Genomic DNA, 23,109 nt, shown 5'->3' on the forward strand with positions numbered 1-23,109 from the left:
GGTGCAAAGGCCCTGGGGTAGGAGCGTTACTGGCTCTGAACTGCAGTTTTCCCATATGAAAAATGAGGATAATAGCTTCTAGCTCGTGGGGTCATTGTGCTTGTCAAATAGTAAGAACTCAATATAATAGTGGCATTCATTGTTTCTATTTGTAGTTGTTTGGGTGGCTGAGGATCTCTCTGGTCTGTATGACTTTGAGCCAATGGCTTTACCTCTCTGGATCTGTTTTTTCCAAAGTTTAAGTTGCAGAGTGGGAGCAGTTGACTTACTTAGAATATCTCAGTGGGGCCCTGTCCCATCACCCAGGCCTGCCTCCAGTGCTACCCATGGGGGATTTTCTCAGACTCCATCCTGGGAGCCCCACAGAGGGCCTGGCATTGCCACTTTACAGATGAGGAGATTGAGGGTCAGGGGATGAATGACTTGGCCAAGGCCTTGTGCTTCTGAGAGTCAGAGCTGGGTTAAAATGCAGCAGCCCAAGCTTTTACCTCTTGCCCCAGAGTGTGGCACTAGGGACAGCACTATAGGCAAAACCGACCAGAAAAAAAAAAAAAAAAAGGCAACACTTACTGAGGCCCTTTTACCTGCATGGTATTTGAACCACATGTGGTTCTCCCATTGATTCTTTGAGGTAAGATTGATTATACCTATTTTCCACACGAGGAAACCGAGGCTTCAAAGCCATTTGCCCAGAGACCCTCTGAGGACTTGCCAGACTTAAACCCCCTTAACTGACAGCTCATTTCTGCTTCTTTGCTCCGTGCCTTGTGCCTTTAACTTCCTAAGATTCCACCCTGCCCTCCATGATGGGTGTTCCCTGGCACTGGGGTGTCAGGCGCGAGTGCGAGAAACCGCTCCCATTCTGCCAAACAGCCCCATGGCCACGCAATACCCCTGAGGGCTCTGAAAGTCTCCTTGACTCTGGTCCAGCTGACATGGCCAGCAAATGGGCAAGGTCTGCGTCGGATATGATTTAATTTGTATGGAATATACTTCATATCACTGAGTCCCTAGGGCTTTGTCTGTGCCTTTGCCTGGCCGCCGAGTCTGCTGTGCCCTTGGCCCACACACCGCTTGAGCAGACTTTAGGGTCATCCCTCTGTTAGGTGCTTCTGAGCCCTTGATCTGCCTGATGGGGTTGGGGGCTCCTTGTGAATGGGTTTTCCTGTTGTCAAAGCTTTGGGCCAGGCGATTTCTAGGCACTTATTAACAAGAGGAAATGTCAGGAGAATGAGCTGAATTCCCTCATGCCAGATCACAGCTGGCCTCATTTCTGGCAGGGCTGGTGATGATTTTGCTGTAGTCCATTTCTCTCCAGCAAGCAAAACCTCAGGCCCATGCACACGGCCTGCTCAGTGTCAGGCTGGGAAGGAAGGTGTGTGGGAGTCTTTTGCTGATGGGAGCTGAGAAAGACAGCAGAGGTCAGAGCACATCAGAGCTGCAGGAACATTAGTGATGATGTGGCCCAACTTCCTCATCAGACAGATAAGCAGACGTATCTTGGAGAGGCCAGTAACTTGCCCAAGGTCACACAGCAAATTGGTGGCAGAATCAGGACTTGAACCGAGGACCCTTGCCTGTTCGTGCAGGGTGCTCTCCACATCACCCCTCCCCTCTCTGTGCTCACAACTTCAGCCTCAGAAGGAAAACTCAGACCGCAGCTCTCATCTCACATCACCCGCTGGAAAGAGAAATGTGTTGTGGTTTCCTGAGGAAGGGACCAGATATAAGATGTTACAAAGTTGGCTGGAGTTGAAGGGGTTTCTCCTGGGCTATCCCGGCTTGTTTGGGGCACAGTGCAGTGACACGCACAGCTGGGGACCGAGCCATGTCTTTCAGCCAAGGGTCTCTCATGGGGCCTAGGAAGACGCCGCAGCAAATCCTCTTGTCTGGCACCCTGTGGCTTCACTATCAAGCCCGCTGGAATGCCTGGCAAGACCAGCCCCTGCTCACAGCTTCTCCCGTGGCCTCTGGCCAGGCCTGCCAAGGCTGGTCTTGTGTAGTGAGTCAGGCGGGCAGACCCTAAAGCTTAGAGCTGGAAAGGTCCAGCCTTGGCTCCAGCTCCCTCGGTGTGTGGCTTCGGGATAATTGGGACTTGTCCAAGGCCACATGCCTGTCCGGGTTGGGACAGGGCTTCTCACATGGTTCAATTTTGACTTCAGGCTCTTTTCACTTCTCAGCCTGTGGGGAACAGGGAGCAAAGTGGGTTTTCAAATGGGAAAACTGAGGACAAAGCAGATGAAGGTTCTTATTGGTGGTGATACTATGAGCTGGGGGTGTGATCCCCAGGGTCCCAGACTTGAGCCGGAGCTGTCCCAGGGCTGTTGGCAGCCCCGGAATCCCGCTGAGAGCTCTCCCTGCCTCCGGCCTCCTTGCCTGCCGAGGTGACTATTTGTGGGTGGATTCCCAGGTGAATAGCAGAAGGCAGGGTGAGAACATGGTCAGCCTCATGAGAAAAGGGTGTTGGATCTCAAAGGGGTCTTTCCCTGTTGGCACTCTCAGAGAGCACGCATCTTCTAGAAAAGAATACAGGCTGTTGTCAAGTGAAGTAGGAAGGATGCAAGTCAAACCTGTGCAGGAACCTCCTGACTTTGGAGAAGGTAAACCCTGTAAAGAGGACTCCAAGATCCTTCTGCAGACTCTTCCTAGAGGTTATTACAGATTCCCACTGTTGGTACCGAACCAGCGTGTGATGGCACATTAGAGTTTACCAGAGGCTGGATTACAGACATCTCACCTCTTCCTCAGCCCAGGGGAAGCTGGGCAGGTGAGTCGTCAGGTGGGTGGGACAGGACTGACCATCTTGCAGGCCGGGGAGCTGAGTCTTCACGACGTAGCAGGACTTCTGATCCTGGAGGCTGCGTGCATCCCTGCCCCTACATCCCACCTTCTGGAGCAGACCGTCGGGTAGACATTGGCTGGAGGCAGGGGTTGGATGAGATGGCTCTCAGAGGCCCACTCAGCCTCCGGCATCCTGCCACAGATGTGGTTATGAGGACCATTCCTTTTTTCCTCGTCTATTCCTCTGAATTGCTGTAGCCAAGAGAGAATGTGGCGTCTCGCCCTGGATCCTGGTTCTGTCTCCTCCTGGGCCTTGTTCTGCTCAAAGTACGAGGCATTCAGTTCCCCAGGGGGGCCTGACCTGGCAAAGTGGAGAAACCACGTGGCTGGGGCCCGGCAGGATGCCGAGCTCATTCCTTGGGCCTCGGGCCAGCCTGCTGCAGCCAGGAGCTCAGGCCTGCACGGGAAGGGCCTGCTGCCGGCTGGGCTGGGAGTACACGCCATGCACAGGCGGGCACGGCCAGACAGAGAGAAGCAGGCCGGGTGGAAGTGGCGGTGCATGTTCATCTCAGCGGCCACCTCTCTGGGATCCAGAGGAGCAAGCGTCAGGGCCGGGGGTGTGTGTCGGAACTGGGATATGTTGCTCAGTGGTGGAAGGATGCAGCAAGCTAGCAGGTTGATGGGGCCTTGGGCAGGTTCTGGGCCTCCAGAAGGAGGTGCTGAATGTCAGGAACACTTAGGGTCTTTCCATCCTAGACCATCTATGATTATTGCAATCACAGATCTGTTCCAGCTCTTTTAAAGCCCTTTTTTCCAACTATTGTGTTCTTAATTACCCTAGATTCCTAGAGGTCATCTGCTTGGCTTCTCCAAAGGAAGGGAGACAAGGTGGAGACGGGTATGAGGCCACCGAGCACATACAAGCAGAACCAGTCCTGAGCCTCAGTAATGCCGTTCCCTCTTGTGCATTAGCCTAGGGCTCTCATGAGCCCTTGAGAGACCACAAGCTTGCTCTAGTCTATTCTGTGTATTCATGGTCCATTCGTAGCTAAGAGATCGGGCTCTGGAGTCAGACTGCCTGGGTTCAGATCCCAGTTCTGCTATTCCATAGCTGTGTGACTTCAGACAAGTTCCCTAACGCCTCTGGACCTCAGTTTCCTCATCTCTAAGATGGGACCAATAATAAGCCCTCTCTCATTGGGCTCTTAGAGTTTGCTGTTTCTGTCATTGCTGTCACCCCCACCCCCCAACCCCGTCATCACCCACTGGCTATACTCAGGCTGCATTTTGTCCACATAAGTGCCTCTCTTGGGGGTTTTGACCATTCGGATGGTCTCTCCCTTGCTTATGCCTCAGAGATGTGCCCTCCCCCTGCTGCTGCCTCCATGTGCTGCCAGGGACTTGCCCAGCATCCAGCATCTCGGCTCATTGTCTCAGTATCCCGATTGTACAGCAGAGAAAACCGAGGCTTGGAGAGGCCTGTGGGTGTTAGAGCCAGGACTGTCGCTGGGCTGCACTGGTTCTAAAGCCTCACAGGGGAAGCTGGGCCAGCAGCTGGGTCTGAGAGGAGTCCTTGAGCCAACCTGGAGTGGCCCCGACTGCAGACCTGTGGGTTTGAACCTGCCTGGTGGCTGCTGGGTATGATTATATTGGGCATCGCAGCCAGGATGGGTGCCTGGGGAATGCTGTCAGGATCTCTCTCTTCCTGGTGGCAGCGGGGCCGGGGGGCGGGCATTCCTGCACCTCAGGGAGCAGGCCTCTTCCTCCCAGGCCTTGTTCAGGGGTTGGGCCAAGCTGAAGGATTCTTAGAGATCACACGTCCCCCAAGCCTGAGCAGGACAGAGGGTCAAGTGAGGGTCTGCCCGCAGTCACACAGTCAACCTGGAGGCGAGCCCGGGCGAGTCTCCAGACATTGAACTTGGAGAGCAGAGCATGGACTCCCCAGATTCTGCTCCTTGTAGGCCACGTGGAGTCAGCCAGGTGCCCGGCTAGACAGCATCCCCCTTGTCCCCTGAGGGATTGTCCTCTCTTGCCAAGCCCCCAAAGGCAGAGGCAGTAGCTCAATGCCTTCAGAAGCCTTCCCTGCCCACTGCTCACCCAGCTGATGTCTCCTGCCACAGGAGGTGAGAGGGCTCTCTCTACCTTACAGTATGCCTGAGAGGGGCTGGATTGGAATTTGCCAGGGGGACTCCAAGGATGTGGGAAGAGGCATCTTAGATACGGTCAGATGTAGCCCCACAAAAACTTGATCTGAAGGTGGTGCATGCACATGCACACACACACGCACACACACACACACACACACACACACACACACACACACACACCCCTACCTCTGCCACTCTCTAAAACCAGTCAGGCACACACTGGAGCAGCTTCTGCATGCCAGGATTTGTCCATGCTCAGCTCTGCCACAGACTTGCTTTTTGTCCTTGGTCAAGTGACATTTCTCTCTGTGAGCCTCAATTTCCCCATCTGTTAAATGGGACCAATAAATAACCTTTCCCGCAAAGGTGAATGTCAAAGGCAAGTAAAGTTTTGCATACAAAGTCACTGGCTTGGCCCAAATCTCTTTAATATGTCCTCGTTTCCTCCTTTGGGTGTCTGAATGAAGCCATGCCTCCTATAGGGTCCATATCAATGCCTGCCCTTCCGGTCCATTAGGGCTTCCTGGCAGAGGTGGGATTTGAGAGGAATAGTATTCTGGCCAGGGCAAGACAAAGGCCTAGATGCACACACAGTTCAAGGTCTCTTTGCTCAGCCAATGTAGACTTTGTAATTGGTTTGGGTTTTGTTTTTAGCTTTGGTCTTTTTAGTTTAATCTACTTACTGGATTCCCCCGGTAGTGTTAGAAACCAGAAAGAAATTACGCTCCATGAAGAATCTTTACTGTTTGAACAGCTCAGGCATCCACTTGGTCAGAAAAACATGTGCTTTGTTTTTCATTAAATTTCCCTGGAAAAACAGTGATTTGAATTCAAGGAGGGAAGAACAGGTTTCCCTGAATTCCAAGCTCGAGGACTTTCTTTTCCTTTTGAAGTAGAATGGAGTTGTTCCCCCTCCTCGGCCACCAGAAGCTTCCCCACAGCTGATGTTTTTCCAGCTGCCTGTCTCCCCAGAGAGCGTGGAGTGGGGTCACGGAGGGGGCGAGAGGGCCAGATCTGCCTGGGCCAGGCCTCCGGGCCTCTCTCGGCTGCCGAAACTCACCTGTGGCCGCGGTGCTGGTGTCCCCTATCTGTGTGACTCTGTATGACCCTGACACTTACCCTTTCAGAGCCTCATCTTCTTTATCTGTAAAATGAGGATTGTGATTCCACAGGGTAGCTTTTGAAGAGCACGTCACAAAAATGGCAGAAAGTCTGAGCTGGGAAGTGCTGCAGAGGGCTTTCCTGCTTTGACCAATGGGGAAACTGAGGCCCACAGGGGAAGGAGTGACTCTTTAAGCTCTCAGCAAGTCAGTGACTGGTCCAGGCCTAGACCCAGCTTCCTGACTCCAGACTCCATCAGGACGGGGTCTCGGCACGGGCGCTGGCATTTCCATGCCGGAGAGCTGGGTACTATTTTCTTTTCTGAGACTCTGAGGCCATGAGAAGAGGGCTCCCTGGCCATGGGCTCCTCCACAGTAGCCGGTCCTTGGGATGTTCTTTACGGGGAAAGTTTGTTGAGGGCCCGAGGTGACTCGGGACTCCACAGCCTGCCCAGATCCTGGGACCAGGGAGTGAGGTGAGACTGCGTGGATGTGTCCTGTGTCCCCTGGGGGTCTGGATCAAAGCCACCCGCTGGTATAAACACTAATCTGCAGACGTTTGCTCTCTCTCACGCCCTCAGGGGTTTCCTGGAGACTTTGGGGAAAGAGGCCCTCCGGGACTGGATGGAAACCCCGTAAGTATTTCATGTCTTTGGGTACAGGAAAGAGATCTGGAGCAAACACACAGCAGGTTTTAGGAACCTAAGCTTTTAGGTCAGCCAGCCGGGCCACCCATGAGCTGGGTGCTCCTGGACAAACCGCATGATTTCTCTGGACCCCAGGGTCCTGTCTGCTATGGATGCCCTATGTACCCCCTGCCACCAGGAGAGCCTTCCAGCCCACTGAGCCCCGGGTCCCAAAGCCCTGGGCTGTGTCCCATCCTCAAGGACTCAGGAAGGTTCATGGGTCACTCCCCACTGGGGAAGCCAGAGCTGCTGCCATCTTACAAAGCACCAGCAATGTTTATGGGATGGGGCCTGGGGAAGCAGATGGTTTGCAGGCCCTGTATGGAGGGAAGAGCCGAGTTCTAAAGAAATCTCCAGCATAGGCATGTTTATAGCGTTTGTAAATAATCGAGGCCCACGAAGGAACCAGGTCAGCCTGCCCTGGGGAGCTGAGCCCGCCTCTCCCTTCCCGTCCCAGGCTCCAGCTCCTGCGGGGGGGAAGATTGTTCTCTGCCTGGGGGTGCAGACCATGTCCAGAGCTCTTTGGAACACCTGCCATGTCCCTCCAATTCTCCTGGGGTTGCCAGCCTGCCCACCTGTGCCGGTGGCGGAGATGGCTGCTAGATCCATAATCAGCACCTGATTATGTGCTCGTGTCAATTCCACAAATGCTCCCTGAGCCTCACCCAGCTGGGGCTGACCCCTGGGCTCCCTGCGGGGCTGAAGCCCTGGCCTCGGAGCCAGATGGACCTGGGTTTGAATCCTGCTGCACCACTTGCCAGGCGTGGAAGCTTGGACAAATCAGTTCACCCATCTGGATCTCGGTTTCCTTATCTGTAAATCACGGGGATCCGATGCCGGCCTCAGAGGGCTATTGCGAGAATGAAATGAGAGAGGGCAGGGAGGTGTTGGGCCTATGAAAAGCGTTCACTGGATGGAGGGGTTGTAAATAGTAGGTAATAATGGGGCACGTCTCCTGCCCTGGAGGAGCTCATGGCCATCTCCCTAGTCCATTGCACGAGGTGAAGTTGAGATGGGTGGGATCAAAGAGGTCCCAGGTGCTAAGGAGGAGGGAGAGAGAAGCAGGGAAGACTCCTGGAGAAGATGGCGTTGGAACTGGGATGAGAAAAGAGGTGGGAGGACACTCCAGGTGGAGGAAAGTACTGGCAAAGGCACCGAGGTGAGAAACCAGAGTCTTCCCTTCAGTGTATCAGTTACTGGATTAACCACTATAACATGTGACGTCATCCTGGAAGTGCCCTTGGGGAGGGGCAGGGATGTCTTTGTACTCATGGCCCAGAGGAGCAGAAAGAGGACCTGATGAGTGGTCCCGGCCCTGCCACACGGTTGAGTGACCTTGAACAGGTCCCTTCCCTTTCCTGAGCCTCCGGTCCTTCATTTTAAAGCCAAGGCTGCTTCTCCTCCTCCTCTTCTCCGTGGCTGTAGTAATCACCTCCCGTCTGGGATTGCACAGATGAAGGAAGGCAAACCCCCTGGAGGATGTTGGTTATTGCTAATCACCATTTCTAGAGACACCTTTGCATTTTGAACTTGCTCCAGACCCCTCTACCTGTCTTTACTGGTGCAAGCAATTGAAGGTCCATTTTTAGAGATTTGAGAAACAGAAACTTGCACACTGCCACACACACGGCCACATCTCCTGACTCCCAGGCAAGAGCTCTCCAGCCTCTCAGAGGCCCTGGGAGGTGGGAACCGGAGAGCCTCCTTCTGGTGGGGGGTTGGGGTGGGGGGGTTCTCTGAGGGCCCCCAGCACCTCCTGGCTGAGAGAAAGAGGGAAGCCAGCCTGGTGGCTCTCAGCTTGGTGCCCTCACCACTGTGTTATTTCCTTGAACTTGACCTTGGGAAATTGCTTAACCTTTGGAGCCTCAGTTTTGCCGTCTGTAAAGTGAGAGCGAAATGAGATCTGGGTCAGGCATCCTGCACATCTTTATTGCCATGATCAGGATTCTGCCCATTCTCACACCTACAATTGGAAGGTACTGGATTTGGAAATCCAACCTCCCCGTTTTACAGATGTGGAAAGCTGATGGCAGAGGGGGGAGGGTCTCGTTCAAACTCCTGGCCAGGCTCAGGAGAGTCAGGAAAAAGGAATGGTCAGCTCCAAAGGATTCCACCAGGTGCCCACGTGGAGGATGGTGTGGAGGGCGTGGCCTGGAGAGAGACAGAGCAAGTAACCACCTTCGTCTCTCTTTCTTTGCAGGGAGAACTGGGCTTACCAGGGCCCCTAGGAGTCCCTGGCCTCCTTGTAAGTACACAGATGCCTGGGGAGGGGGAGGGCCAGGTTGCAGGGTGTGGGGAACAAGCCGCAAGTCCCCTCGGAGGAGCTGGGGGAGCAGGACAGACAGGTCTAGGGAGGGGCTGAGGGAAAAAAGCCCTGCTGTGTGGCTTCAGATGGATCACCTACCTTCTCCCAGACCCTTTCTTCATGAGTTAAATGAGGATGGGTGCTTGGAGCATGGGACTGCCATGTACTTTCACACCTGCTGCCTGTCCATCGCTCTGCAGCAAGGTCTAGGCAGGTGGTAGTGTGCCCATTTGACAGGTGAGGTGCTTCAGGTCCAGACAAAGGAAGTGACTGGCAGAGGAGGTGAGGCCCTGGGCCATGCTGGACAGTCTTCTCCATCCTTTTCAGAACACTGACTTTGGAGCCAGACCACCTGAGTTCAAGTCACAGTTCTGCCACATCCTGGCTGTGTGACCTGGACCAATTCACTTACCCTCTCTGAGCCTTAGTTCCTCATCTGTAAAATGCGTATGGTGGTAGAATCCTCTTGGGGTGCCTGTGAGGATTAAATGAGGCATTGCTTGTACTGTCTTCGGCACAAGGTCTAGCACTCAGTAAATATTCATTTATTATAATATTGTTATTTTAAAATATTCTTTATTGTTACTGTCTCCTGGTGTGCCCGGGACCGAGAGGGGCCTGTACACGGGGAGGTCAGAGGCAATCTGACCTCTAACTCCATCCAGGTTGGGGTAGCCTTGTGGAGTGGTGCTATTAGCCAAAACCATGGCTCCCCGCTGGGCCTTCAGAGGCTTAGTCTTGACCTTGGGCCCGGCCCCAAGGGCCAGTGACAGGCCCGATCCTGGGAAATGAGTCTAGGAGCTTCCCTGAGGGTCTGATGCCCCCTCTCCTCTGTTCTTGGGGTCATACCTCATGGGGTGTGAGTCTGAGGGGCTTACACAAGTAGACTGTTTCCTAGTTTCACAAATGGGCTGCCAGCTTTGGCTACTCCAGCAACTGTGCCAAGAGATTCTATCGAGAAGGAGGCTGGAGAAGGCCCTGGAGAGTTGGGGGGCCCCATTTTTCAGGGGAGACCAGTCCTGGGAAGAGGGCCCAGAGGCTCCCATGGGCAATGTGCTCCTGCTCAGGTGGGTGGGGGCAGAACCAGGGCAGGGTCGGGGTGGAGGTCAGATCAACCTGGGTCTGAATCCTGGCCTCGCCTCCTCTGGGCTCTGTGGTCTGCAGTTACGGCCTCACTTCCCTGAGCCTCAGGGATCCACCCTGTAAGACGGGATCTTCGCTCCTGCTCTTGTTAGGACCACAGACACACCCGGTCCAGTCCAGCCAAGTGGTTAAGAAGGTAGTCCCTAGATCCTGATCACCTGGGCTCAAATCCTAGCTCTATCACTCATTTAATTGCAATTCTGAGCACATTTTTAACCCCCCTGCCCCCGTGCCTCAATTTCTTCATCTTTAAAATGGGAATAATATTAGTACAACTTGGGAGAATGTTGTGAGGATTTAAGGAAACTAGTACATATATAGTGCCTAGTACATAGTAAGCACTCAAGAAGCACTAGTTATAATAATTATAATAATAATAATTTTAATAATAATCATAATATGAATGATTTTACTCTTACTTGTTAATAATAAAGTACTGTTAATACATAGTGATTCAGTAGTAGTAGTAGTAGTAGTAGTAGTAGTAGTAGTAGTAGTAGTAGTAGTGTTTTACACACACACATAAGATATTTTTTGCCTGGTAGCAGCCATCTGGAGTGCTGCATTGAGAAAGATTTCAAAGTCACATTGGAAATTAGTGGGAGAGGGTGCTGCAAATTGGTGATGTCTGCCTTGGCTTGGGATGAGGAAGTGTCAACACATGAGTCATACATTTGTCATCCCTGATGTCCTTTGCTGAGCACCTTCTTTGGCACAAGGCACTGACCTGAATGCTTTGGAAAAAGAAATATCTGCGATGAGTGTTAGAGAACCTGACGTTATGAGGATCTCAGAAGTCTACTGGTCCAACCTTCTCTAAGCTCAGCAGGACTCCCTTCTGGAGAATTTTGGTCATACGGTCATTAAACTCCAACTTGAACACCCTGGTGTTGGAAGCTCCCTCCTGTGGAAGCCCATCCACGTTCACAGAGCTCTCATTGTGCAGGGTTTTCCTGTGTTTTGAGCCCAGCTCATCTCCCTGCCCCTGGGAGAGGCTGTTCAAGACGTAAAGATGGTTGTTGTCTGTTCTTCCCAAGGCTCCTTCTTCAGGCTATATGATCCCCATCCCCAAAGCTTTTCTGAAGGGATGTTTACATATCTTGGCTGTCATCCTTGGCACATGTGCCTATTTGTCATTGTTGGCGCCCACTAGGTTGGATCCTGAGAGGGGTAAGAATATTGCTTGGCCAAATGCACACAGATTCTGGAGACTATGCCATCATAGCCCTTGGCTTTCCTGACTCTTTACAAAGCTCTTTCCCACCGATGCTCCCCTTTGCTCTCCACAGTTAGGGCTGCCAGATAAAATATAAGACGCCCAGTGAAATTTGAATTTCAGATACAGTATTTAGAACACATTTATACTAAAATATCATTCATTTGTTTGATTGTTTATCTGACATTCAGATTTTAACTGGGCATCCTGTATTTTTATTCACTCAATCTGGCAACCCTGTGCTCAGTATCTCTTAGGAGAATCCCACTGGGCAGATGGGCAGATTGAGGCCCTAGGTCAAGGTCACACACAAGGCAGGAGAAGATGGAGGCATGATCAGAGGCCATGTCCCCCAACTCCTAGTTCAGGGCACATCTCTTCCTGCCCCCCTTCTGAGGGGCCTGAGCTAGGGGTGAGCCCTGGGTGTCCCTGCATTTCTCAGGCCCTGCACCCCCTCTTGATCCCCTTTCCAAAGAGCTGCTCTCCACCCCCCACACCCCCAGCCCGCCCTTGCCTTATGTTTTTCTCTGGCCACTTTCAGTCTCGCTTCCTCTGTTTTTAAATCCCCTGTGGGTGCCAAGGTGACATTCCTTCTTCTTTGTGCCTGGGGGTGCCACAGGGCTAGACCTGCACCCACCAAATCACCACCACTCTCCTCCAAGCCAGTGCCCTCTCCCACCCAAGGCACCCACTCCTGACCTGGATTTTTGGGGACAGCAGCTTCTGTGCTTGGGGAAAAAATTGCTTCCCCAAAGAGTTGGAGAGGAAAGGAATTTTCTAACCAGGAGCTAAAGGGAAGAGGGATCGTGAGTCACATACGGTTTTCCAGAGGATGTGGGTTTTTAGCTGAGCAAATGGGAATTCCACGTACTGATAATCATTTTAGTGGGGATTCAGATTTACACAATGCCTTCTGTCTAGTCAGCTGAAGCAATCTGCATGCAGACTGAAGTCGAAACTTCCCCTGTCCCCTGGGTCCTTGCAGGCGGGAGGAAGGGTGAGGGAGGACAGACTAACATGCATGGAGCTTCTGTCTGCTCTGTGTGTGCTTGACACGCATTAGGCTGGGAGCCTCGAGTTGCTTGAGGCGGGCGGCAGCAGCCTGGTCACCCTGATGAGGAGGCTGAGTAGACCCTGAGGTCACCAGCTAGGGACTTGCAACCCAGGCCTGTGTGACCCCAATCTCATAAGCCGCTGGTGGCCCTCTGCAGAGACAGCCTTGAAACAGCCCCCTTTGAGTAATTGAAACCCTTTGGCTGGGCTTCAAGCAAAGTGTGCCTGTTTCCAGAATCTGCTCAACAAAGAAAATTTCTGTCTTTTTTATTTTGAGTGACACAAAGGGAATTTTGGCTTCTCCATTTAATGAGACCCAAAGAATATGTGATCTGACCAAATGCCAGCATGTGGGATATAGTGGACAAGTCTACCATACTCTGTTACTAAATGATCATCTGGCTTTGTTTCTTTGTCTAGAAATCAAGGTCAGGAACCCCACTAGCTGGCATTTACCAAACCCTCGTGTGCTGGGTCCTGTGCTAGGTATTTAATTATCACAGCAGGCCTCTGAGTGGGAAGTGGGATTACAACTGTAGAGTCAAGGAAACCGAGGCTCAGAGAGGCTGAAGCACCTGCCCGAGGTCACCCAGCTGTTGCTGGAGCTCGGCCTGTGTTTACAGCTCGTGCACTTCACCGCTGCACCTAGTTCCACACAACTTCTGTGCTGAATGGAGAGAGTATGTGAGAGTGTGGACTGGGCAGTGCCAGCGGCTGTTCTGTGTGAGAGATGGTGCTTATTAAGACCACACAGGAGCCGGGACTGGCCACAGCTCCCAGGTCCTGTCCCCAGGCTGCTGACCCCCTATCGGAGTTTCTGGAAAGAGGTCTTGTTGCCTTAAAAGGCAGTTCCAGGGAACACTGTGGCCAGATTTTAACCTAGAGGGTTTGTAAATGAGAGTAGTGTGCAGGCTTCTTTTTCACCCACTGATTTAGCCACTTTTACTGAGGGCTTCCTCTGGGGCATGGGACAGGCAGTGGCCACATAGGCACCCACGTCAGTGGTCATGGGTATGGAACAGGCCATGAGCGAAAGCCACGTCAGGCTCAGACATGATGGCAGGGGCCTGACCTGGCCTGTGGGGTCAGGGAAGTGATGCTGGTGGTGAGGGCAGAGGACAATGTGAACTCAGGGCGGAGCACTGAGTATAGGAAGCAGTGGCCAAGGATGGCCCAGCTGCAGAGGAACAGCAGGGCAGGAAGGTAAGGCATGTGCGAGGGAGGGAGGGAGCTCTGCCAGCACCCGTGAGGGTGGGTGATGGGAGCCCCCTAGATTTTCTTTCAGGAGTCCTGGGCAAACGCCAGCCTGGATGCCTGCTGGCACATGGGACGCCAGAGTGGGACTCTTGCCTGTTTTTGAATCTCAAGCCTGTCCTCACACCCTGTCACTTATGAGTGAGCGCAATGAGGAAAGGAATCCTGGGGTCCTTTATTGGAGTAAACAGAGTCAATCCCAGGCTTGTGAGCATGGTCTGTAGGGCCAAGATGGACAGACATACCTGTTCTGTCCCTGCCTATGTCCCCTGCTTGTTGCGTAGTCTTGGGTTAGCTGCTTCACCTCACTCTGAGCCTTGGTTTTCTCATCTGTGAAATGGAATGGCACTAATGATGGTGCTGACCTCATGGGGTTACTGTGAGCAGTTGGTGAGTGTCTGAACAGAGCTGATGAGACTGGGAAGTATCCGGGGTGGTGCCTGGCACACAGTAGGAGCTCCTTCAGTGGTCACAGATGTGGTTGGTTGGTTGTGTTCTTGGTGGGAGTCAACGAGATGAAGGGCAAAGTGTGTGGAGCAGGATCTGGGAGTTTAGGCAAACATGGAAACAGGTTCCAGATTACGGGCATTACTCACTGTTCTTTCTCGTGGGACGTGATATTGCGTGTCACTTGGCCAAGCTGCCCACGACAGTATCGAGCGCGGAGCAGACTGGTATCTGCAGGCTGAACTGGGGGGAATGTGGCCTGAGGTTTTCTCTGTTCTCCCCCAAATGCTTTTATAGTCCAATGTGGGGATCCTGCCCACATGAAGAAGAGCTGCCCTGAGCAAGCGGCCACCTTCTCTCCGTGTGCCCTACAGCCAGAGCCCCTTTTCCACGGGTTCTTGGGTGGGCTGCCACGCTGGCCCTCGCCTCCACCACACACAGACCCCCTTGGAGGGGCTCGCAGGGGTGACACGCACACGCCGAGCTGTGTGGTACCTACATGGGCGTCAGTCGGGCCTGTACTGGATTCACCCTCCACACAACAAGCCGCCGTCAGGTCTGGAGCGGGGAAGAGGGAGCCTGTGCTCCCGGAGCTGCTGGCTGGTCCTCTCTGCTCGGGGCCCCGGCCCCCACTGGAGCCAACTGCGCTAGCAGGGCCTAGACTGTTTATTTGTGCACCACGGGGAACGCTGGGTGGCCACCCCTTGCTCCCTTCCTCCAGGAAGAGAGAGGGAGCGGGGAGCCGCAGCCAAAGCCTCCTGCTGAAATGCTCTTCTCTGAGGGGCTGGCTTGCCTTCACTCCAGCCTCTCCCTGGCCAGCGATCCTGGCTTCTCCTCTCCAAAGATTACTTCAGAATTGCTTAGAAGCTCTGGGGAACAGACTGCCTGGTGTGAATCCCAGCTCTGCCCAGCTCTGTGATTTGCCCAAGCCCTCGCCTCTCAGAGCCTCAGTTTCCTCATCTGTGAAATGGGGAGAGTAGCAGACGGACCACGAAGGGCTGTCGTGAGGAGTAACGGAGTTGAGGCATGTGAAGTGCGTAACACAGTGCTTACCAGCCAGTGTCGTTTGTATTGCTATTATCACCTGTTAAACTGAGAGCTCGCTTTCTTAATAGGATTACTTGATGGGAACTGAAAGCAGAGTTCCTTGGCAAAGGCTCAGCGAGGTTTGGTTTGACGCAATCAGGTGGGTTCAGGGGGGCGGGGGGTGAGAATCTGCATTGCCTCAGCCAGGCCTTGCCGTTGCCGTCTGTGCGCTCTGCGTGTTTCCCTCTGTCTCTCTCCTGGGGGCATTCCACTGCACGGGCTCCTCGGTCCGTCCGTCCGCAGGAGTCAGCAGGAATGTGACATTTCATTCTCTGCCGGCCTCCCTCTGAGCTGTCTCCAGGCAGCTCCCACAGGAACCCGTTCTTGAACCTGGCCACCTGGAGCAGCCTTTGTTCCTCAGTGCTTCAGAGCATTGGTCAGGGGCCTCTGTGGAGCCTGATTCAGGGATGTGGGAAACTGAGGCCCAGAGAGGTGAAGCACATTGACCGGGCTCACACAGCAGCCAGACACTCACATCAGTCACAGAGGATGGACGAGGGAGAGAAGAGGTTATTTCAGGGGCTCCCTTTCTCTGGGGGAGGGCTTAATGTGATGGCTGTGGCTGAGGGCAGTGGTGATGGGGGAGGGCAGGAAGTGAGGAGGAGACTTCAGGGAAAGAGGGTGGGCTTGTTTAGAGAAAATCCATTCACCCCTTCCGTTTAGACCAGGGTTTCTCACCTCAACGCTATTGACATTTGAGCCAGCTAATTCTTTGCTATGGGGCCTCCACCCACAAGATGCCAGTGGCACCTCTTCGGTTGTAACCACCAAAAATGCCTCCAGGCAGTGCCAAGTACTTTATACATGTAAGTCAATTACTTCTCCAAACAACTCTAGGAAGCTCAGAGTATTAGTCCCTGTTTTAGATGAGGGAACTGAGGCACGGAGAGGTTAACCCCCGAAATCGCACAGTGAGTGAGCAGTAGAGGAGAGGTGGGACGGGTGGTCTGGCCTCGACATACACTCACTGCCTCCCGGCCTTGCCCCAGCCCTCAGTGAAGGGCCCCCCGTGAAGGGAACGTGACTCTCCAGGGTCTAGGAACTCCGCTGCTCCCGCCTTAGACAGTCTGATCTGATCTGATGCTGGGTCTCCAGCCTGTGGTCCAGGACCTACCCGCTGATCTTAGTGTCCTACAGGGTCCATCTGCACCTCGGGTGTCTGTGATTGACAGCCCCACTCCTTCCTTGCTGCTGTCCCAAGGAGGTGGCCCCGCTTCTGGAAGCAGAAAGTTCCTGCCCCTCACTAAGCTAGAGGAGTCGAAGCCTCTGTGTGTGCTTATTTAACCCTCACAACAGCTTTCAGGGCGAGGGATCATTGTCCCCATTTTATAGATCAGGAGATCGAGGTCCACAGAAGCCCAGTGAAATGCCCTGAGTCCCTTAACTAGTATGGGATGTAAAGAATCTAATATGAGGTGGAAAGGAGTGGTGAAAGGGGCAGCAATCAAGAAATGAACTTGGGAGAGGTCCTCTGTGAAATTTACTCTGGTACTTCAGTGGAGGTGAACGTGCCTAATTACAAGATCAACCCAGAGGGGCTGCGTCCTCGAAATCCTTCCCAGGCCAGCCTCCTGTGAGCCACCTCTCATGGCGTCCTCTTCTCATTCTCTTCCCAGGGCGACATGGGAGCATTGGGTCCAATTGGCTACCCAGGACCCAAGGGCATGAAGGTAAACAAGAGCTGTCCCTTAATTCGAGTCTCATCACAGCTGGGCACCCCCTGACTCATTTCAGCCCAGAAGGAAGGCTACCCTGATACGGTGTTGGGGGGCATTCAGAGGGGGGCTGGGGTGGAACGTGGCAGATCAGGGGCTCAGTGCTTCTCAGTCCTGAGAGCTGGTCATCGTCTGCATGTCATTTATGCCAGACATCTTCATTGGACAGCAGTCCTCCAGCTGAGCATGAGTCAGACTTGGTTCTGGACTTCAGGGCACTGAAAGTCCAGTGGGGGACATCACCAGGAGCACAGAAATTCTATATAATGGCAAGCCAGTGAGTTCAGGACATCCCTGAGTGGGATGGGCATGCAGGAGAAAGGTGGGCTAAAATTGCCCAGACCACGTTCCAGGGATGATTCCATTTGGCCAACAAGCGTGTGTCACGGCTCATGAAGCCCATCTCTCCCCATTGGCACCCTTCTCCCCTGGATGTGTCCAGAGCACTGCGATTCACAAGTCAACCTCCCCTTCTCATGATCCTTCAATCCACACCACTGCCCTCTGGGCTGGGGCCTCCAGCACAGGGTCTTGCAGCAAGCCAGTGGGTTTACGCCAGGGCTCTTGACTTGTGGGGTTTTGAACCTCCCTCACAGCTGAACCCTGGCCTCTGTCTTGCAGGGACTGATGGGAAACGTGGGGGAACCCGGACTGAAAGGTGATAAGGTGATCTGAATACTCCCTTATTGCACTGTGTTTTGTCTGCATGCGAACCCCCTCAGCCTCGACGCTGCTGCTGATTTCTTGCCAGGTCCTCTCCCCTGCACTCTTACTGCCTCCCCTCTGGACCCGCTAAATCTGCGCTACCCAGCTTCTTCCTTGTGACTCTGGGTGGGACCCAGGCAGATGGTTCTGGAGGCACGCAGACCTTGGCAGACAGAGTATGGGGGGCTCTTGAGACCCGGGTCGGGGGTAGGGTAAGGCAGGTCTCCGAATTTGGGGAGCAAAGCTGAGGCCAAAGCCACAGAACACGGGGTGGGCGGGGAGGAGCGGTGCTGAGATGATGGGCCCCAGGGCAGGGCTGATGGAGGGTCCAGAGACCCCTCCCAGGCGCAGGAGGAAACAGATGCGCGTCAGCCGCCCAGACGAGAACGGGGAGCCCCATCCCAGAGTCTGAAAATGCAACGGAAAAGCCAGGACGGGCCCCTGAGCTCCCACCTGCTTTCCTGCCAGCTGCCACGTGCCCTCCGCAGCCCTGCTGCTGAACTGACCCCGGGCCAAACCAGAGCTGGAGGTGGGTAGGTGGGACCCTGGGGCCCAGCGTGGGGCAGCACCTGGCCTGGGTCCTGCAGCATCTGAGCCAGGAGACATGGAGGGCAGGGAGTGGTGCCCCTGTGCTCTGCCCTGTGGCCATCTCCCTGCCCTCCCCTCTGCCTCAGGGAGTGTGGGAGAGCTTCTGGCAGCCTCCCAGGTTCTATAAACCTGAGCCGATAAGAGCTGCTCAGCTGCTCCCGGGGCCAGGCTGCCTGTGCACCTGTCTTCAGATGACTCTGCTCCTCCTAAATCCGAGGAACAGGAACAGGTACCGGCGCTGGGCCCCCTCCGAGCTCTCTGCAGGGCTTAGCCCGCGTGTCCTCCACCCCTCTGTGAGGTAGGAAGCTTGCCAAGCACAGACAGCTGGTAAGTAGTGTCAGGATTTGAACCCAGGCACTGCCGACAGAGACCTCCACCACGAAGCAAGACTGAGGTCGGAAGGGCAGAGCCAGTGAGGCCCTTAGAGGTCACCTCCTCCAGTGCCTACATTTCACAGCCGGGGAAGCAGACCCAAAGAGGAGAAGAGATGCATCGAAGGAAACTCAGTGATCTGTTGGAGCCAGCCCAGACCCTGGACTCAGAAAGTTAGAGCTGCTGGGCAGAAATGGGCACCCCAGGTTGTCTCACCCACTCCCACCCCTAGGTACCTGGCCGTGCCGTGCTCAGCCCAGTCTTCTCATCTGTTTCCCCCTTTCCCATCTCCTCCCGTCATGCCCAAGCCTCCAGCTGCAGCTCCCTCTGCCTCGCCGACTCAGCTCTGCCCCCTGGCTCTGCCCTGCTGACTTTGCTAAGCCCCCCCTCTTCCACGGCCCTCCCTCTGGAGATGCAGGGGCTTTCTGTTGGAGGTGGGGCTTCCCCACAGCTACCTGTTTACCCTGCATTGTGAGTCATCAGTACTCTGGAAATGTTGAAGTCATGGAGGAGGGGAAGGAAGTGGGGGAAATAGGAGTGTAGGCAGGGAGCTTTTTATAGGCCCTTTGCAGAGCTGGCCTCCAGCTCACTGTTTCTTCAGGAACATGGCAATCAATGTGTTACATAGAACTCGGCTGGCTTGCTGACTGGTGGTGCCTGGGACATTGAGAGAGGTGAAAGCACTGGAAAAAAAAAAAAAAAAAAGAGGAGAAAATTATTTTCCTGCTCGTAGATCTCAGGAAAATCAAATAAGTCTTCAGCGTTGAAAAAAAAGAAAAATAAGAAAAGCAAAAGAAATCTCTTTTCTGCCCCTTTGGCTGGGGCAGGGTCTTAATATTTCGGGGGGCAGGGTTCTGATCAGCCCCTCTTCACTCCCAACCTACCCCCTGGCCCTCCCCTGGGGTGATGGAGCCACCCCTTCATGTTCCATGGTCATCCTGCCCAGAATCCCAGATTGTCCATGACCCAGCCTGGCCTCAGTCCCACTTACAACCACCTGGCTCCCTCTCTCCCCATGGTGACACCTTCTGGAACCCAGGCTCCTGCTCCAGGCCCAGCTTTCTCCAAATCCATTGTCCTGATTTCTTAGGTGCCTTTGAAACTTTTTTTTTTAAACCATCTTTACTCCTCCTTTGGACATTTTTTAAAAATGTTCCTTGGTTCCTAAAATTCTGGGATATTGTACAAGATTTTCCAAACTGGAAAAACCAAAGTAAGTTGAAATTTTTTTTTATTTAAAAAAAAAATTCTGGCTTTTGTTCTACCAAGGAAGTTCTGCTGGATCATGGCCTTAGCTCACGACATGAGTTCTCTAAGATTCTCCATTCTTCCTGGGTTTTTCTCCCCATTCCTCCAACTGCTCCCGGGGCTGTGAATGTTTTCTGAGTCCTGGGGCCAATGTACCAACATGGAAAGCTGGAAATGATGAGGGCTGTGTGAGACAGTTCCAGCTCCAAGGAGAAACATCTCCCAATCTGGTTCTGCGACAGCTCATTTACCCGGATGTGGCTGAATACAGGGAGGGACTAGAAGAGGCCTCCGACAGCCAGAATCAGTGTCACCAAGCCCATGCAGTGTGTCATCTTAGAAAAGAAACACCCAGAGCTAACTCGAGACCAGTTTACTCGCTGTTTACACATAGTCTTAAGTAGCCAGGTGCTCTGGTTTCTCATGCTATAGCTGATTAAAAGCAGCTAATTAGCAGTAGACCGAAGCAGATTGCTGGCATAGAAACTCCCACAGAAGGACAAAATGACAGCTCACAGCCTGGCGGTGAAAAATATCAAGCAACAGATGCACTCAGAACCCTCAGTGGTGCGGGGCCACTGTCCAGGCTGCACGCTCCTCTGTGTGACATCAGCTGATGATGAAGAGGCTGAAAGATCAAGGCACAGCTCCTTTGACCCTCAAGTGTCTGTTCTCCCGACAAGGCCAGGTGACATTGGGCAGTTTAGTTTCTGTTAGTGGAATGTTCAGCCACCTGAGCAACCCCAGGCAGACCTGCACATAAGCTGGCTCTGTCCCCCACAGGGCCTACCTTCCCCACCCAGGGCAGGGCAGGGCTGGGAGCTGCCCTTTTCTCTAACAAGGCTGCTGCTGGGCAGATCGACTTTAGGAACAGCCTCAGCAAAGCTGTACCCTCCCAGTGGGTCTGGATGTCGGGGAGACTTCCAGAACCCACCGTGGTCTCCATCGTAACCTTCTTTGCTGGTGTGTATTTAGGGTGAACAAGGGGTTCCGGGTGTGTCGGGAGATACCGGATTCCAAGGAGACAAGGTAATTGCAGCAGATTCGCCCCCTGCCCCCTGCCCTGCCCTTCTCTGGCTCTGGCTTCCTTCCCAGGGCCTGTCAAGGGCCAGGACCCGCCTGTAGGATGGCTTCCTTTCACACAATCCTGTCTTCTCCATCCTCCGTCTACCCTCTCATTGTCTCTTCCCTGGGCTTTACAATGGCCTCCTGACTTCTTCCCAGGCCCCAGCCTCTTGGCTCCCAGTCTGTCTTCCTCACCGCCACAAAATTGTCCTGAGGGCCCAGCTCTGCCCTGTGCTCACAGCCCATCCATGGCTCCCCACTGCCCCCAGAGTGGCGTCCTGGCTCCTCGCCCCGGCAGCCGGACCCCCAGTGCACAGGACACTCTGACACTTTCCTGCCCCTCGCCCTTCTAGCCCTGTGCTCCAGCCCCACTGACCTGCCCTCTGCACCTCAAGTTTGCACACACTGCTGCCCAGCCGGGCACACCCTCCGACCAGCCCGTGCACGGCCCAGCCCCGCCGCAGAACCCCGCGTGGATGCCATTTTCTCTACCTGCTCAGGAAGTGGCCATTCCCTTCTCTGCCATTCTCATTCCCTGCCCATCACCTGCGGTAGCACATTTCTCCCCTGGTTGATGGGGATTTGTGCTCAGCCCCCCTGCCAGACAGCAGGTTCCCAAGGATAGGGCCCCCGGCTGGCCCAGAGGAGCTCAGCTTAGGGTCCTACACAGAATGGTGAACATTTAAGACACATCTGAGTGAGTAGCTGGCCTGACTGACTGAGGAACCCAGGCAGCCTGCCGAGGCCGGCTCCTCTTTGCCTGTGTCCGGCACCATGTGGCCACATCTGGACCTCACCCAGCCAGTCAACGAGACCCAGATGTTGGCCAGCTCTGCCTCTTCCTCTCCCCTCCCTCCTGGCTGGCCCGTCCTGACCCAGCCTCAGTGTCTCCGGGTTGCGAGCCACGCAGGCCTGGTTGCCTCTCCAGCTGGGCCCCAGGCTCCAGACTTCCCCGGGCATCAAGGGCGCTTCAGTGCTTGCTTGGAGGCCCAGGGTCCCGGGTTCCAGGATGACCTGGTGAGGACAGGAGCTGCTGTTTCACCTTTGCATCCCCGGGCCCCAGCCTATAGGGCTGCCAAGCTGGAACTTGCAAGCAGGGAAAAGGACTGGGGAGCTCATCCTCCCCCTAAAAGTGGATGTTCTCCAAGCCTCAGGCCGGCGAGGATGACCAAGCAGCCGTTCATCTGACCATTTCCGGCCCTTACTAACCCCAGTTTGCTCTGCATCTTTTTCAGGGGAGCCAGGGATTGCCAGGGTTCCCAGGCGCACGGGGGAAGCCAGGGCCTGTGGTAAGTACCTTCTGCTCTGAGATCCCCAACCTCACACTCTCCAAATGGTCATGGAATGTGGCCAGAGATGCTTTCACATCCAGGATCTCCTTTCCTCTCGCAGCAGCTCTGGGAGGCGAATAGAGCAGAGCAGAAATGGAGATTCACCCATTTTACAGATGAGGACACTGAGGCCCAGAGGGGCAGGAGTACACCCAGCGTCATAGATAGGCATCAGTCACTGGCAGACCTCTGGTGAGAATCAGGGCTCCCAATGTCTTGTAAATAATAGTAACATTATTAATAATAGCAGTGGGTGTCATTTATTTATTGAATGTTACTGTGCATCAGATCCTTCCTGTGCTATACCTCTCTGAAGTCTGCCAACAACCCCAGGAGTTAGAGACTTAGTATTGCTCCCATTTTGCAGATGGGGAAAGTGAAGTTCCGAGGTGAAGTGACTTGCCCTGGATCCTGTGGCTAGCAAGTGTAGGAGATGGGGTTTGAACCGTAGCTCCTTGCAGTTATCTAGGCAGATTTCACTCATATTCTCCTGAGTTTTCCAACCACGCCCAGCCAGGGGGCTAATACAGGGGATCCAGGGAAGGTAGACCCTCACTTAGCCCTGCCTCCGCCACAATCTCTTCTCTTCCATAGGGCAAAGTTGGAGACAAAGGATCCGTTGGGTTTCCTGGGCCCCCTGGACCCGAGGTATGTAATACCCTATTTCTCTGTGTCTGGCTGCTACTGGGACTGGGTGTTGTGCTTGGGAAACCAAGGCTCAGAGACAGGGAGAGACTTGCCTGAGGTCACACAGCAGATGAGAGATGGGGCTGAGAATAGAAATTCCTTTTCTGCCTCTGTGCCTCCCGGCTTCCCTAGAGGCTCTCAAAGGCAGTGGGGCAGAAGCTGGCCTCAGACAGCCTCCCC

At 54.0% G+C, this 23,109-nt stretch overlaps 1 protein-coding gene across 10 annotated transcripts in view; it reads left to right on the top strand.

Moving 5' to 3' along the window:
* Positions 1-23,109, top strand: part of COL27A1 (collagen type XXVII alpha 1 chain) — a 186,584-nt gene that overhangs the window by 96,430 nt on the left and 67,045 nt on the right. For all 10 annotated transcript variants that reach the window (XR_009503756.1, XM_059925413.1, XM_059925421.1 and 7 more), the window contains 7 exons: positions 6,610-6,663; positions 8,915-8,959; positions 16,835-16,888; positions 17,555-17,599; positions 20,822-20,875; positions 22,147-22,200; positions 22,837-22,890. Coding sequence is in view for 9 of the 10 variants with exons in the window: in XM_059925413.1 (XP_059781396.1) it covers positions 6,610-6,663; positions 8,915-8,959; positions 16,835-16,888; positions 17,555-17,599; positions 20,822-20,875; positions 22,147-22,200; positions 22,837-22,890 (360 nt within the window). In the remaining variant the exon portion in view is untranslated. The remainder of the gene's footprint in view (positions 1-6,609; positions 6,664-8,914; positions 8,960-16,834; positions 16,889-17,554; positions 17,600-20,821; positions 20,876-22,146; positions 22,201-22,836; positions 22,891-23,109) is intronic.

The sequence above is a fragment of the Balaenoptera ricei genome, chromosome 6 (genome assembly GCF_028023285.1).
Source record: "Balaenoptera ricei isolate mBalRic1 chromosome 6, mBalRic1.hap2, whole genome shotgun sequence".
NCBI classification, from domain to species: domain Eukaryota; kingdom Metazoa; phylum Chordata; class Mammalia; order Artiodactyla; family Balaenopteridae; genus Balaenoptera; species Balaenoptera ricei.